We start from the raw sequence: 16,308 nt of genomic DNA, 5'->3' as shown, positions 1-16,308 counted from the left end.
CTATGAAAAATGCGGTGATGTGGGGAGCAAGAAAATACCCTCCCTTGGGCTAGAAATTCATTGCAGGTTTTGAATATCAGTTTTTTACTTTTAATCCTACCCTGTGATGTCACAGAGAAGCATTTTTTAAAGGCCCTTTTTTCTTTTAACCACAGAAATTTGCTGTTTTCACATATGTAGACACTTCCCACTGGGCACAGACATCATTTAAAAAAGAGTTTTTATTTACATTTGGTTGAGATGTCAGGTTAAAAGAAGAAAAAAAATCTAAATTCCCTTCTGTTGATGACTTTTTGTAAATCCAATCAGTTTCCACATTGATTCAACATCATCAGATTGATGTTTTTTTGTTTTTTTTATGATGTGGAAACAACCAGTTTTTGCCCAGTGGGTGGTTTGTTGCTGGAGATTATGAATATGAGGTTGAAAAGTGGCGGAATTGCCCTTTAAAAGTGAGATATAAGGGAGCGCACCAGTGTGCCAAAGACAGGCTAGGTTTAGGTTTTGGAGGCTATGCATAGTGGGGGATGAGGGGAATATAGGTCTGTGGTGGAAAAGCAGACTGCCAGATTGTACAGAGAAGAGAGTTCCCACATCAACCCAAGCTTTAGCCATCCAGCCATTCGTGCCTTCTCCTTCGAACACACACTGCTAGCCGTACATATCATATACCACATATCCATTATTTCATACAGATGGGGAGCGGTTGTGATTTACAAGCCATTGACTATTCAATTATGAACACTGCACTTTTATTTTGAAAAGTAAGTTATTTATGTATTTATTTGTGTTGGTAAATTATATATTCTGTGCAATATCTTCTGTTGAAAATGCAGAGGAGTGTTCTGGCCCTTTTCCATCCATCACTAGTGGTTCAACCAGACACATCTCCGCTTCAGTTCAACAGCTTCATATCAAAGCCCACATGCACCAACACACACTATTGCCATGTCCCCAGCATCATCTGCAACCCATGGATAATTGTCAACCTCTGGATGACACAGACTTATCCTACAACGCTCAGATACTGCTAAATTGGTCAGAGGACTAATTTTACTAGCGTTGTCTGATGCTCTGTGTACTTGTGTGCACCAGAGTTGTTTGGGGGGCGCACTATTCGAAATATAGACAGATTCAGATACTGGTTTCTATTTTCTGTAACAGGGTGAGGACTTGGATGCGGCTGCATGGAGGTGTGTGAGAGGAGGGGGGACCCAAGGGGAGGGTTTTGGGGTGGGGGTGTTAAATGCATGTCACAGCTATCTGCATGAGGAATGTGCCTGCTTCAGAACTAAGGGAGAGGAAGGTGGGCTTATTGTGCTGCCAGAGGCTAGGGCAGGCTTCAGATGTATTTTATTATTAAATGTCACCAACTTTACCAGAAATACATGATACAAGAATAAACAAAGTGTTGTTTTATAAGATCCAGGCTTCTGTGATGCTTTGGATCCGAATCATTGTCTGGGATGATGTGACGTCCAGTGCCAGTGGGATCACTTCCTAAGCCATTTTAATATGTTGAACAACCATGGAAACGCACTTATAACCGGTGGACCTTTAATTGATGCATGTATTCAGTTATATTACACTTGTGACCAGTTTCTTTCACCTGTTCACATGCCTCACACTGACAATTAAGTGTGCTCCACTTCCCTCCCCCCGGTGCCCATGGATATAAAAAAAAAAGACAGTACTCAATGACCAAGTCCATCTTTCAGGTCTGCATATATTTCAAATGGTAGCATTCATTTTATCAGAGCTTCTGTAAGAATGGAAATGTCAGGGAGAGGAAAGATCTAGAAGATTCTGTGGGGAACCAAATGGCTAAAGGTAAAGGACATTTAGCATTTTATCCTATTTTGTAGATCCATCTTAGTGCCTCCTGAAAGGTAACAGACTAGAGAGTGTCAGTCATACATAGTGACCCGCTATGGGCCGGTTTACCAGATACAGATTAAGGGCCCTATTCAAATCTGTATCGCTGAAGTGTTACAGATTGCGCTATTGAAATGTAAAGGTAATTTCCGGTTGAGCCGACACATGCAGCGTTTACTGTGAATGCAGGCTCTGCTAACGTGGGAACATTGCCTTGACATTTCAATCACGCTATAACACTGAACTTTCATGATACAGATTGAATAGAGCCCTAAATCTAGTACTAGATTTTAAAATTATGCTCAATGGAGATTCTCCATTGAAAGTGTTTTTAGTCCAAGGACTAAACTTAATCTGGGTCCGTGAAATCAGCCCATATTTTTAGTCAACCTTCTAACTTTGTTCTATTGACCACAGAATCCTCCCATTGATATTATGTTCACACCCTACTGTACAAGGAACCAGGGATCAGACACAGAAGAAAAAAAACAGAGGGGGAAATTATAATCTAAAAAATATATTTATATGTTTATATTTATATATATTTACGAGGTATGTATCCACAAAAAAAAGAAAACACAAAAAAGTACAAATTGAGCAGTCTTTTTCCAAACGCATCCTCTCTCGTGACATAAAGCCCTCTTTAAAATAACAATAATAATAATAGTAATATCAATAATGAATAATTAATTAGCTAAATAAATCCAGGAGGAAGCGATGCTCCCACAACCCTGCCCTCTTCGTCAGAGCCTTTAGTCCAGCTCTCCGTCCCACTCTGAGACGTCTTTATGTTCAGTCTCCTCGTTAGGGAGTCCAAAAGCACCAAAGCCTCCTGGCCACATGGTGGCACTGTGCTGCACTGGCTGGCTACTGTACTGCACGCAACTAATCCTTCTTCATTCACATCAAGTCCCAGAAACAAAATAAAAATCTTCATCTATCTTTGCGTAAAAAAAAAAAAGGCAAAAACCTTTGAATGAACCCCCCCCTCCCCTCCAGTAACCGTTGCTATGCAGAAATCGCTAGTTTCCCGGTTTCCCGTCCAACCTTGTCTCTGGGTGGGATGGGGGTCGGGGTGGAACAAAACTAAAACTGAAGATTAAACGGAAGGAGAAGAAAACAAAACAATGGCAGCAGGCAGGCAGGTTTCCTCCTGGCAGGCCATTGGATTGTTAGTTGTGTTATTAGGGGCAACGACGTCTGAGACTGCTCCCGTGGGGTCACGCCAGATACTGCTGCATCGCCGTCTTCGCCCTGAGAGAAAGAGAGAGAGTCAGTATCCTACAACAATGCACGTCTGTCTGATGGAGAGAAACTGAAGGAAAGCGTGTGTGTCTGTGTCTCACCTGTCACAGAGGTTGGGGTCTGAGGCCTGGGTGAGTTTGTGCAGGATGTCTACAAATCCCAACTCCCTCAGCTTGTCCTGACGCTCCTGGGAACCTGAGAACAGAGAGAGACACCGACGTAGGAAGGTTAACGAGGATGATGTTGGAGCAGAGACCAAGTCCAACAGTGTTGACTCAAATCACAGATGAAAACCATTGATGTAGTGGAGCATAAACGGATTACGTTGCCGTAAAGGATAACGTTGCAGAATTTGATTAATTTTATCCAAACATTATACCACTACATCCATGAAACTACCACTAGCCCTAGCTAACACTAACAGTTTGTACATCTGTTCCCAGTTTCCACCCTTCCCCGCAGTCCCCCCCAGCATGTGACAACCTGTCATGGCGTTGGCCTCACCGTCCTCCTCGTTCCAGATCAGGTTGGAGATACAGAAGGTGGCCGCCAGCTGGAGCTTGACATTAGAGTGAGCCTGAGAGGACATCGCAGAGAAACGTCCTCAATATTTGCTTAAGATGTGTCAACAATATATGCAAAGAGACAGTCAAACTTGTTCTAAATAAACATGATCACACATGGATATAGGCAAATATGAAGGTTGACAACAGAGAGTTAATTGAACCTCTTTTTAGCCTGATCAGTAATCAATAATTAAGTATAGCTACAGTGGCTCATGGAGGGAAGAGACTACCATGTAATATTTGATTTTCTGGAGGATGTCATCATTGGTCATGATGAGTTCCTTGGCTGTGTTTCCGTCAGCGATGTTGGCTAGGATACAGAGTGTCTGAAACAAAGAGAGCAGCTCTATCCTGAACTGTTCCTCATGACAAAGTAGGGTTGCAAAACTGCTAACTGTTCAGAAATTCCTAGGTTTTCCAGAATCCAGAAATAAGCAAGGAGGGACTACTCTAACTGGAAAACCTGGGAATTTGGGGTTAAGTGTATGGAATATTGCAACCCTACGTCAAAGTGTTAATGGAATAGTAAGCTAGGGGGTCATACATTTTACATTTTCATCATTTAGCAGACGCTCTTATCCAGAGCGACTTACAGTTAGTGAGTGCATACATCTTTCATACTTTTTTCATACCTGTTCCTTGACCTCGATGCTGTGTTCTCCCTCCAGGATCAGAGTGACCGCCTGCATGATCTGCTTCCCATGGGAACTCATGACCTGGTCTATGTGCTGGGAGACAGAAGGGAGAGGAGGTGGTCAGAGAAAGAGACAGATAGAGAGGGAGAGAGTATGAAAAGGCGAGATAATGTGTGTGTGAGTGAGATTATTGAAAAGCAGTGTGTCTGTCTCTCTGACGACTGCAGTATCGAAAGTGAAATACAAAACCTGATCAAACAAGCCTCTGCCTCCTTTGGTAGGCTCAGGAGAAGGGTCTTCCAGAACAAAGACCTCAACCTTCACACAAAAATATCTGTTTACCAGGCAGTAGTCATTACAACTCTCCTCTACAGCTGCAAGACATGGACCATCTACACTCGCCACATCAGAATGCTGGAGGCCTTTCACATCAGGTGCCTCTAGTGCACCCTGTGGATAAGCTTGCGTGACCGGGTGCCCTGTATGGCCAGCTCTGCAGGGGTCAGGAGAGGCACTACAAAGACCAACTGTAGACCACAATGGAAAAGTGCAGCCTTAACTCTACCCAGCTGGAGGACACTACCGCTGAACACTCCATCTGGTGCCATCTCTACCAGCAAGAAGTGCAGAAGCTTGAGAAGGACAGGAACGGGCTACAGAGAAAAAAAGTGTCTCAAGAGACATGAAGCCAGGAATGCACCTGGACCCCCAATCGGAGACTTTACATGCCCTGTCTGCAACAGACGATGTGGGTCAAGGATTCGACTTGTCACACAAAGTCTACCTTAAGTGTGTGTGTCTGTCTCTGTGCCAGTCTTACGGGTCGTGTGGAGAGCAGGTTCCGTAGCAGGCCCAGGGTCTTCATCAGGACGTTAGAGTCAGGGTCAGAAAGCAGACGGAAGAGCTGCTCCGTCCCCAACGCTCTCACAATCTCCCCCTTCACCTTCTGGTCCGCCTGGAACGCCATGTTCTACACACACAATCAAGATGGTGTAGGTTAGACAGACACCTTCCAGGTAGGGTTGAAAATTACAGAAACTTTACCAAAGTTTCAGTTGGAAGATTCTCAGTTGAAGGGTTGCCTCCCTGATAACGCTCCACTGATTGAGAATCCTCTAACCAGAATTTCAGAAAAACCTGGGAACTTCGGTTTTGCAACCCTATTCTAGAGGTAGAGAGAGCAGAGCAAATCAGTAAAGTGGTGACTCACCATGAGAGCCCAGATGCCGTTGACCCTCAGGGCTGGACTGTCACTCTGGGTCAGACTGCATAGTAACTCTATCACCCCTGACTCCAGGATGGGCTGCACACATACACAAAACACATGCACTTACTCCCACTGGTCATGCTAAATTGCAGGTTAACAATCTGACAGCTAATATTTAGTCCTAAAACATCATGCAAAAAATTATCACAACTTTACTGAGCTGTGTTTGTCTACCAATCATGAAGTTCGCTAAGTAGCAGTAGTAGTGTTGTATTGCTAGCTAGGTAGTAGTGTTGTATTGCTAGCTAGGTAGCACTAGTAGTGTTGTATTGCTAGCTAGGTAGCAGTAGTAGTGTTGTATTGCTAGCTAGGTAGCAGTAGTAGTGTTGTATTGCTAGCTAGGTAGCAGTAGTAGTGTTGTATTGCTAGCTAGGTAGCACTAGTAGTGTTGTATTGTTAGCTAGGTAGCAGTAGTAGTGTTGTATTGCTTGCTAGGTAGCAGTAGTAGTGTTGTATTGCTAGCTAGGTAGCAGTAGTAGTGTTGTATTGCTAGCTAGGTAGCAGTAGTAGTGTTGTATTGCTAGCTAGGTAGCAGTAGTAGTGTTGTATTGCTTGCTAGGTAGCAGTAGTAGTGTTGTATTGCTAGCTAGGTAGCAGTAGTAGTGTTGTATTGCTAGCTAGGTAGCAGTAGTAGTGTTGTATTGCTAGCTAGGTAGCAGTAGTAGTGTTGTATTGCTAGCTAGGTAGCAGTAGTAGTGTTGTATTGCTAGCTAGGTAGCAGTAGTAGTGTTGTATTGCTAGCTAGGTAGCAGTAGTAGTGTTGAATTGCTAGCTAGGTAGCAGTAGTAGTGTTGTATTGCTAGCTAGGTAGCAGTAGTAGTGTTGAATTGCTAGCTAGGTAGCAGTAGTAGTAGTGCATTGCTGTCTGCTGGTCTCACCTCTTTGCTGGGGGAAAACTCCAGTAGCAGGTTGCATAGTGTAGAAGAGGCCATGACCAACACCTCGTCTGGAGCGTTCTGTAACAACTATACACAGCAGAGAAGAGACATACAGTCTCATTATGAAGGCCATGTACTTTTCATCAGTAGACAACATGTATGGTAAGTAATATTGTATGTGAGAAAGAGACCCCATGGTACAGACCTTCATAAGGGGCTTCCATACTGCGTGGTCATGAAAACTAGTCCTCAACTGCTGGACTGACCGGGACAGACTGTGAAGACACCTGGACACAGAGGAAGAGTCAATATCACAACAGGCACACACTGCTACCATTTGAGAGTAAGATATCTTAGGTGCAAGGAAATCTTCTTAGGCTAAGAAGGGAACAGAATATGACAGGACACTCAGCATGTCACAGCACCCTCAGTGGAGAGCAGAGTGGAGAGGTAGGGATGTTATCCGTACCTGACTGCAGCTAGCCGCACCTTGACGCTGGATTCTGACAAGCCACTCACTATCCTGTCCATCATGTTCTCTGTCTCTGTGATCTGAGGAGGAGAGAGACAGCGGGGGGCTGTTAGGAGGAGGACACGGAAACACATGCACTTACTCCCACTGGTCATGCTAAATTACAGGTTAACAACCTGACAGCTAATATTTAGTCCTAAAGCATCATGCAAAAAATAATCACAACACACTTCTAAACGTGGCGGGGAAGGAGTGTGTGTGTGTACTGTTGAGTGAAAGCCACCTTCTTGCGGATATCTTCGTCGTTGGAGCCCAGTGAGGCGTACAGCTTGAAGGCAGCTTGTCTCAGCTCATGAGCATGCTTCAGGTCGTGATCCAACTGCAGAAAAAGACAATTCAATATTTGGTGAGAGGTAAGAGAGTTAGAGGTTTTTGTCCAAAGTAAGGACTGTGGTGTTCTTTTCTCACCACAGTGTCAGGGTTTTCCTGATGGTAACTGTTTTCTCTGCCTTTTAAGACTGCCTGGCTAGATTCAATGAGTATAGTCCAGTCTCTCACCCTCTTGATGTCAGTGATGGCGCTGACAGAGCTGGGGTATTTGAAGTAGTCAGCCAGCATGGCCACTAGGTGGTCGGTTACACTGGCGATCCTCTGCAGCTCCACATCAGGCTCCATCAGGTAGGCCAGGGTCTCTGCCCCCTCCACACGCTCCTCCAACAGACGCTCCTTACTGCACATCCTCACCAGGCACGGCAGGGTCTACACAGGGATGGAACAAGAATTATACACACACACACACACAGAGAGGCAGGGAAGACCCTACACACAACAGCAGGCTAGACTCAACACACACATAACAGTAGCAGACAAGTCGTAAGATGAGTGCAAAAGACACGCAAAATAGTATAATCACCTTTAAAACAATGCAGCTATCATCTGTCCTGATGGCTCCCGCTCGACACATGTATGTTAGACTGGGGGGGAGAGAAGGAGGGAGAGGGAGGAAAAGAGAGTGAGCGCGAGAGGGGGAAAGAAAGATTTCATCTTCCGAAACTAAAACACTTGAGATTATTACTTTAATAGTCCGCGGAAAAACATATACTTTGACAGCAGTTACTTCAACACTGTCAATGGAAGCGCACTTATTTTAATAGTCAAGTGAAGGAAACACTCACTCACCACTTGGCTGCTGTGAGCTGCATGTCAATGGGCTGATCCCTTTGCATCATTCTGACAAATACCTGAGAGAGCAGCTCCTCATCCACCAGCACTGAGAGCAGAACAGAGAGGAGAACATTGATTTTCATAGTAGCTTCATAATACAATGTTATCACCATCTGACAACCTTTTGCTACCATGACGATAACAATATAATGGCAAGAATAGAATGCCTCTGAAACAGACTAAAGAATATAGCTGGAAACTGTCCCAGTCAGGTCCCAGAGCAGCAGCGAGAGAGATAGCGAGCGAGTGAAAGAGTCAGACACAGGCAAAGAGAGGGAGGATGAGAGAGAGAGACATAAATAGAAGAGGGAAAAAGCCCCTCACCATTCACCAGTGTCATGGAGACCTGAGTGTTCTCGTAGGCCAGGACCGAGAAGCATTTTAATGCCTGCATCCGTACCTGTATGGGATGAGAGAGAAAAAGAAAGAAAGAAAAGAGTGAGAGAAGAGGGGGGGGGGGAGAGAGAGTGAGAGAGATGGTAAGACATGGTAATACAGAGGTCTGAGAGATGGTAGAACTGAGATATGGGTGAGTAATAGTTTCAAACAGTACCTTATAGGAGGGAGAGATGAGCATGGGAGCGATGTTCTGGATGGCCCCGTGGTTAAACAGAACCGTCTGGTGCTCTGGAGTCTACAGAACACACACACACACTCCTGAGTAATTCCTCAGACAGACTTTTTTTAAATGATAGTTTATCTGATGATTGACCTTTAACCTGTAGTGTCTTTGGTCTTCTATTACAATACTGTGACTCTTTCTGTAATGTGAAGTGTTTTAAATGTGTGCTGATGTACTGACCTTGCAGCAGTGGGAGAAGATCTGGGTGATGTACTCCTGTGTCCGCTGTGACCGACTCAGCAGGGACATGAGGTGGGGGATCACAGTTGGGTCCTGATAGGGTGTAACACACACAATGTTACTGTACACACTCACAGAAACACACCCCAGTTAGACAACACATCACTAAGAATAGTGATAGCATGTTACACCATATCGATGGTATGCGTGTATGGGGGGCGGCGAAGAGAGAGAAAGACAGAAGAGAGAGAGAGACTTACAGTGTAGAGCAACTGCACTGGGGTGACTGGACTGATGAAGACTGTCCTGAGGCAGCGTAGACAAGCCTCGATGAAGATCAGATCTGAACATAGGAGACCTGCAGGCACACACACTTGTTATGAGAGAGAATGAGTATGTGTTTCATCAGTCAGAGTGTTGGTTCTGTCAGTGAGTATGACTGAAAGATTGTAACACTGCTCAGTGCGTCACTCTTAGTGTGACTGAGTGAGTGATTGTGTATGTATCTGTCTGTCTGTGTTATGCATATATATACCTTGTAGTAGGGCAGGGATGATGTGACAATCCACCAGGGACTTGATGTTGTTCTCAGTGCCCATGGCCAGACTGCCCAGCACCACCGCACACTCTGCCCTCAGCTCTGAGCTGGACGAGCCCTGCTGGAGCAGATACAGTAACCTGGGGGGAGAGACACACAGTCACTGCTGCCGTACAATTGGGCTTGGAGATTGGGTTGAGGGTAGGGGAGAGAGGGAGAGAGGGGAGCGAGAGCAAGTGGGGAAAAGGAAAAGAGGGAAAAGGGAAGATGGGAAAGAGGTGAGAGGGAGAGAGACACCTGGGCACAGCTCCCAGGACAATCAGGTTGGCTTTCTGTTTGTTGTTTCCGATGACAGCATTCTTCATGTCACTGTGAACACACACACAGGGTCAGAGTCAGATGTGTGGAGCTCCCTCAGCATGTTCCCAACAGCCACCATAACAACAACACTTGACAGGAGTTCAACTACAGTCTCAATCATATCACCTACGCTACCTACAGTGGGGAGAACAAGTATTTGATACACTGTCGATTTTGCAGGTTTTCCTACTTACAAAGCATGTAGAGGTCTGTAATTTTTATCATAGGTACACTTCAACTGTGAGAGATGGAATCTAAAACAAAACTCCAGAAAATCACATTGTATGATTTTTAAGTAATTAATTTGCATTTTATTGCATGACATAAGTATTTGATCACCTACCAACCAGTAAGAATTCCGGCTCTCACAGACCTGTTAGTTTTTCTTTAAGAAGCACTCCTGTTCTCCACTCATTACCTGTATTAACTGCACCTGTTTGAACTCGTTAACTGTATAAAAGACATCTGTCCACACACTCAATCAAACAGACTCCAACCTCTCCACAATGGCCAAGACCAGAGAGCTGTGTAAGGACATCAGGGATACAATTGTAGACCTGTACAAGGCTGGGATGGGCTACAGGACAATAGGCAAGCAGCTTGGTGAGAAGGCAACAACTGTTGGCGCAATTATTAGAAAATGGAAGAAGTTCAAGATGACGGTCAATCACCCTCGGTCTGGGGCTCCATGCAAGATCTCACCTCATGGGGCATCAATGATCATGAGGAAGGTGAGGGATCAGCCCAGAACTACATGGCAGGACCTGGTCAATGACCTGAAGAGAGCTGGGACCACAGTCTCAAAGAAAACCATTAGTAACACACTACGCCGTCATGGATTAAAATCCTGCAGCGCAAGCAAGGTCCCCCTGCTCAAGCCAGCGCATGTCCAGGCCCGTCTGAAGTTTGCCAATGACCATCTGGATGATCCAGAGGAGGAATGGGAGAAGGTCATGTGGTCTGATGAGACAAAAATAGAGCTTTTGGTCTAAACTCCACTCGCCGTGTTTGGAGGAAGAAGAAGGATGAGTACAACCCCAAGAACACCATCCCAACCGTGAAGCATGGAGGTGGAAACATCATTCTTTGGGGATGCTTTTCTGCAAAGGGGACAGGACGACTGCACCGTATTGAGGGGAGGATGGATGGGGCCATGTATTGCGAGATCTTGGCCAACAACCTCCTTCCCTCAGTAAGAGCATTGAAGACGGGTCGTGGCTGGGTCTTCCAGCAGACAATGACCCGAAACACACAGCCAGGGCAACTAAGGAGTGGCTCCGTAAGAAGCATCTCAAGGTCCTGGAGTGGCCTAGCCAGTCTCCAGACCTGAACCCAATAGAAAATCTTTGGAGGGAGCTGAAAGTCCGTATTGCCCAGCGACAGCCCCGAAACCTGAAGGATCTGGAGAAGGTCTGTATGGAGGAGTGGGCCAAAATCCCTGCTGCAGTGTGTGCAAACCTGGTCAAGACCTACAGGAAACGTATGATCTCTGTAATTGCAAACAAAGGTTTCTGTACCAAATATTAAGTTCTGCTTTTCTGATGTATCAAATACTTATGTCATGCAATAAAATGCAAATTAATTACTTAAAAATCATACAATGTGATTTTCTGGATTTTTCCGTCTCTCACAGTTGAAGTGTACCTATGATAAAAATTACAGACCTCTACATGCTTTGTAAGTAGGAAAACCTGCAAAATCGGCAGTGTATCAAATACTTGTTCTCCCCACTGTATCACCACACAAGTCTAAACACTAATGCTAACAGCCACAGGCTCAACTGAGAAACATCAGTGCTGTTCAAGCTTGTTAACTTGTTGCTTTGAGAGGATAGAATTCTGAACATCACACACAACATATATAAGCCAATAATAACATATATAAAGTTATCCAGAGTACAGAATTCTAACTGTGGTTGGCCAACTGCTTAGATGTAATGCATGCGACATAAAGATACAAGTAGCAGGCAGAGGCCAGTGGAAAAGTACAGCTGCAACAGTCAGGTAAGAAGTGACTCGGCTAGCCATCTAAAACCGTAACCAGAGCTGGGCCTCAGAGTTAAAAATAAAGATGAAAAGATGCCTGAGTCCAAGCCTCGCTGAGGCTCTCACTCACACTGCCCAGTGAAACACACTCTCCCTCAGTCACACACACACCAGCAGAGACCTGGCATACCACACAGCATGAATCACACTGACTGATCAGATAAACACACACACCACTGACACATGTAAACAAAGTGGTCCAAGCAGCTCACACTGAGCATGCTCACATCGCACCTCAAACAAATCAATCACTGACAGACAGCTCCCTCCAGAGCACCAAGAACTGCCTGCTCCACAGGCATACAGATACCAGACTCACACAAGGACAGACAGAGGCCTAAATGGCACCCTATTTCCCATAAGGCTCTGGTTAAAAGTAGTGCACCATTTAGGGGATAGGGTGCCATTTGGGACAGAAACAAAGATGGACAGACAGGTAAAATATATATTTTCCTATAGAAAGTCATAGGCTACTACAACACAAGGTAATGTACTTATAATGTACTTACATGACTCCCTGCAGCACTTTCTGCGGGTCGGGGTCAAAAAGCCTGTCAACATAATGGCGACTGGTGGCCGTGACCTCCTGCATGGTGACAAGAGACAGAACAACAATGAGTCAGCGCAGGCCTCGCGCATCATCCCACTGCTGACACCAACCACACACTCAGCAGACAGACACTGGCCTGGGCCAGACAGATACTCCATCCCAGAAAAGCCCCTCCTAACTATATGACTGGTCAACAGGCAGTAGGCTACTCTGTCAAGCTGTAAACTCATCCAGGGCACGAGATGGTCGTATGTCACTTGATAACTTTGTTTATCATTGAGGGACCGTCCAGAACTTTCCCCACTACTCACTATGTAATAGGTCACTGATGAGCAAAGAGGCACTGCTCTACTATAGCTCTCTCTAAAGGGGATTTGCAGTGACGTGTATTCCATGTGAATCATACCAAATCCGTCATGAGTCAGTAAGTGATCTGAAACAAAGTTCTTTAACAATTAAAGTAGATTACAAATACAGTAGTCCAGGTGCAGTTATGGGTGCATCATCACATTTCAGGTGGGTGAACTGTAAACTTTAGACAATATGATGACACATTTGGTAAATTTAGTTTAACCTAGCTCTGGCTTTGGCCATTTCCTTACAGGTCCTGTAAAATAAGAAAAACGTATCTGTTGACAGACTAACAGGTGGCAAATGAACACATTCTGTTGAAGAGCTGTATAGCTTGCCATGTATTCATGGCACCTTTATGTATTTCCTCCAAAACCCCGTGATATGGTCAATGACACTGACAGCAGCATATGGGGGCGTTTCCAGTATGATAACTTGAAACTGTATTTGAAGCTATCTTGCTAACGTTAGCTTTATAGCTAACTGTTGAAACATAAGTAAAAATTATAACGTTACGGTCTTAAAAACTTGAAATTCGATTTTCGATCTTGACATAGCTAACTAGCAGTCTGCCCAAAACTGACTCAGAGATAACTACCCTGCGAACTAACTAGTTACTGTATATCATGCTACCTAACTAACAGAGTAAGTAAGGTTATAGACAGCTAGGTAGCTAATTCGCGGTTGGTTCCAGCTAGCATAACCGTATTTGATTGCACCGTCACTGTGCAATAAAGTTGTTAAATGTTTGCGGGTTTTCATTATAATTGGATTCACGTAAATGTATTACGGTTACTAGTTAGCTAGCTAAGACATTCCGGGTGAACGTCGGGAGACCGCCCTTGTTACTACAGTAGCTAGCGTTAGCTAGCTAAATGTTGCAAAGCCTGAGTTAGCATAGCTAGCTAGCAACTTCAGTGCATGCCCTCAACCCACATTAATAGCTTGATGCAACACATAAAAAGCGTTTCACTATCCAATACAGTTAGGAAGAATGTAGTGCATAGCAAAAAGTCAGTCTTTATTTCATAGTATAAGAGAGACTCACAGATAGCACGCTGATGCGGAGAGGGGCCTCCAACAAGCACGCCATCTCTCTTCCCCCTGTCGAGCGCCCCAATCGGAGCAGCACTTTCCAAACACTCTGCCCTCCAGACCAGCTGCTCAGATTAAAAAGTAAATATAGCTAAATCACGCAACACTTTAGAAGCACTTAGTATTTCATGGGTTAGGTGGAGTTAGTCGGGTGTATTTGGTCTGTTTAAGCCACAGATAACGTTTCCTGTGATAATGAAACTATTGTTTATAGTTGCACACTGGCTACATTGCTCGAATGTCAATTTGTGAATCAAGTCAATCAAGTACATTTTGGTTCTAAACGCGTAGATAATTTGAAATTGAAGTTTGAGTGATTCGACAAAAATATGATTATTATGAGCATGTATGTGCATATACAAATGCATGGACAAGTGCATATACAAAAAAGTGGTGGTAGTCAGAATTACAACGGTTCGGGATAATGTACGGATGTTTGACTATTTTTAGTAAATTATTTTGATTGTGGAAAGTGCAACCTATGACTCCATCACTCGATTTACTTTGGTGGATGTGGTGTGCGCATGCGCTCTGGTCAAACTAGGCTGAGGTGGGAAAACACGATCGATTCATACATTTTAGTTGAGATGAACAGAACAAACCAACATAATCGTAATCACGTTACCTCGTAAATGAAAATTGCAAAAGGTGAGAAAAAATGTAACACGTTTGATTTGACCAGTGATTGCATGTCTCTTAGCCAGGACAAGGCTACAACCTGTCTACAACCCCAGAGAGAGTTAACAGCAGATCTCTAGAGCTAGCAACAAACAACCAACACAAATGATTGAGCTAATATGCTAACTTTTATTATATAGTATTCTATAGTTGTCTTCCTCATCATATAATTAATGTATCTCCCTCGACCTACAGTGAGGGAAAAAAGTATTTGATCCCCTGCTGATTTTGTACGTTTGCCCACTGACAAAGAAATGATCAGTTTATAATTTTAATGGTAGGTTTATTTGAACAGTGAGAGACAGAATAACAAACAAAAAAATCCTGAAAAACGCATGTCAAAAATGTTATTAATTGATTTGCATTTTAATGAGGGAAATCAGTATTTGACCCCCTCTCAATCAGAAAGATTTCTGGCTCCCAGGTGTCTTTTATACAGGTAACGAGCTGAGATTAGGAGCATACTCTTAAAGGGAGTGCTCCTAATCTCAGTTTGTTACCTGTATAAAAGACACCTGTTCACAGAAGCAATCAATCAATCCGATTCCAAACTGTCCAACATGGCCAAGACCAAAGAGCTCTCCAAGGATGTCAGGGACAAGATTGTAGACCTACACAAGGCTGGAATGGGCTACAAGACCATCGCCAAACAGCTTGGTGAGAAGGTGACAACAGTGGGTGCGATTATTCGCAAATGGAAGAAACACAAAATAACTGTCAATCTCCCTCGGCCTGGGGCTCCATGCAAGGTCTCACCTCGTGGAGTTGCAATGATCATGGGAACGGTGAGGAATCAGCCCAGAACTACAAGGGAGGATCTTGTCAATGGTCTCAAGGCAGCTGGGACCATAGTCACCAAGAAAACAATTGGTAACACACTACGCCGTGAAGGACTGAAATCCTGCAGCACCCGCAAGGTCCCCCTGCTCAAGAAAGCACATATACAGGGCCGTCTGAAGTTTGCCAATGAACATCTGAATGATTCAGAGGAGAACTGCGTGAAAGTGTTGTGGTCAGATGAGACCAAAATCAAGCTCTTTGGCATCTACTCAACTCGCTGTGTTTGGAGGAGGAGGAATGCTGCCTATGACCCCAAGAACACATCCCCACCGTCAAACATGGAGGTGGAAACATTATGCTTTGGGGGTGTTTTTCTGCTAAGGGGACAGGACAACTTCACCGCATCAAAGGGACGATGGACGGGGCCATGTACCGTCAAATCTTGGGTGAGAACCTCCTTCCCTCAGCCAGGGCATTGAAAATGGGTCGTGGATGGGTATTCCAGCATGACAATGACCCAAAACACACAGCCAAGGCAACAAAGGAGTGGCTCAAGAAGAAGCACATTAAGGTCCTGGAGTGGCCTAGCCAGTCTTGCCAAACGTCAGCCTTGAAACCTTAATGACTTGGAGAAGATCTGCAAAGAGGAGTGGAACAAAATCCCTCCTGAGATGTGTGCAAACCTGGTGGCCAACTACAAGAAACGTCTGACCTCTGTGATTGCCAACAAGGGTTTTGCCACCAAGTACTAAGTCATATTTTGCAGAGGGGTCAAATACTTATTTCCCTCATTAAAATGCAAAATCAATTTATAACATTTTTGACATGCGTTTTTCTGGATTTTTGTTGTTGTTATTCTGTCTCTCACTGTTCAGATAAACCTACCATTAAAATTATAGACTGATCATTTCTTTGTCAGTGGGCAAATGTACAAAATCAGCAGGGGA

The 16,308-nt window shown here is 44.4% G+C and overlaps 1 protein-coding gene across 2 annotated transcripts; it reads right to left on the bottom strand.

The window, feature by feature from the left end:
- Positions 1-1,540: 1,540 nt before the first annotated feature.
- Positions 1,541-14,150, bottom strand: LOC121537058 (armadillo repeat-containing protein 8). Of its 2 annotated transcripts, none has more exons than XM_041844808.1 (22): positions 13,857-14,150; positions 12,417-12,493; positions 9,800-9,871; positions 9,500-9,642; positions 9,225-9,322; positions 8,965-9,057; positions 8,716-8,796; positions 8,487-8,562; positions 8,118-8,208; positions 7,852-7,912; positions 7,497-7,697; positions 7,222-7,317; positions 6,936-7,018; positions 6,672-6,753; positions 6,467-6,553; positions 5,532-5,624; positions 5,142-5,291; positions 4,319-4,414; positions 3,917-4,012; positions 3,604-3,697; positions 3,222-3,315; positions 1,541-3,129 (listed from the first exon to the last, which is right to left on the bottom strand). In XM_041844808.1, exons 1-22 carry the CDS (start codon positions 13,899-13,901, stop codon positions 3,096-3,098), a joined length of 2,043 nt encoding a protein of 680 aa, XP_041700742.1. In that variant the 5' UTR covers positions 13,902-14,150; the 3' UTR covers positions 1,541-3,095. The 2 variants fall into 2 exon arrangements, with proteins under 2 accessions (XP_041700742.1, XP_041700743.1); XM_041844809.1 differs by having other exon boundaries at positions 3,625-3,697.
- Between the last annotated feature and the right edge of the window lie 2,158 nt (positions 14,151-16,308).

This window comes from Coregonus clupeaformis, chromosome 23 (genome assembly GCF_020615455.1).
Source record: "Coregonus clupeaformis isolate EN_2021a chromosome 23, ASM2061545v1, whole genome shotgun sequence".
Lineage (NCBI taxonomy): Eukaryota > Metazoa > Chordata > Actinopteri > Salmoniformes > Salmonidae > Coregonus > Coregonus clupeaformis.
This window is presented reverse-complemented; position numbering and strand designations above follow the sequence as displayed.

Coding starts and splice junctions, on each gene's coding strand:
- LOC121537058 (XM_041844808.1), bottom strand. CDS start 13,901: ATGGCGTGCTTGTTGGAGGCCCCTCTCCGCATCAGCGTGCTATCT. Junction 8,209..8,486: donor CTCCATGACACTGGTGAATG/GTGAGGGGCTTT, acceptor TTCTGCTCTCAG/TGCTGGTGGATGAGGAGCTG. Junction 3,698..3,916: donor AGAAAATCAAATATTACATG/GTAGTCTCTTCC, acceptor ATGTCCTCTCAG/GCTCACTCTAATGTCAAGCT.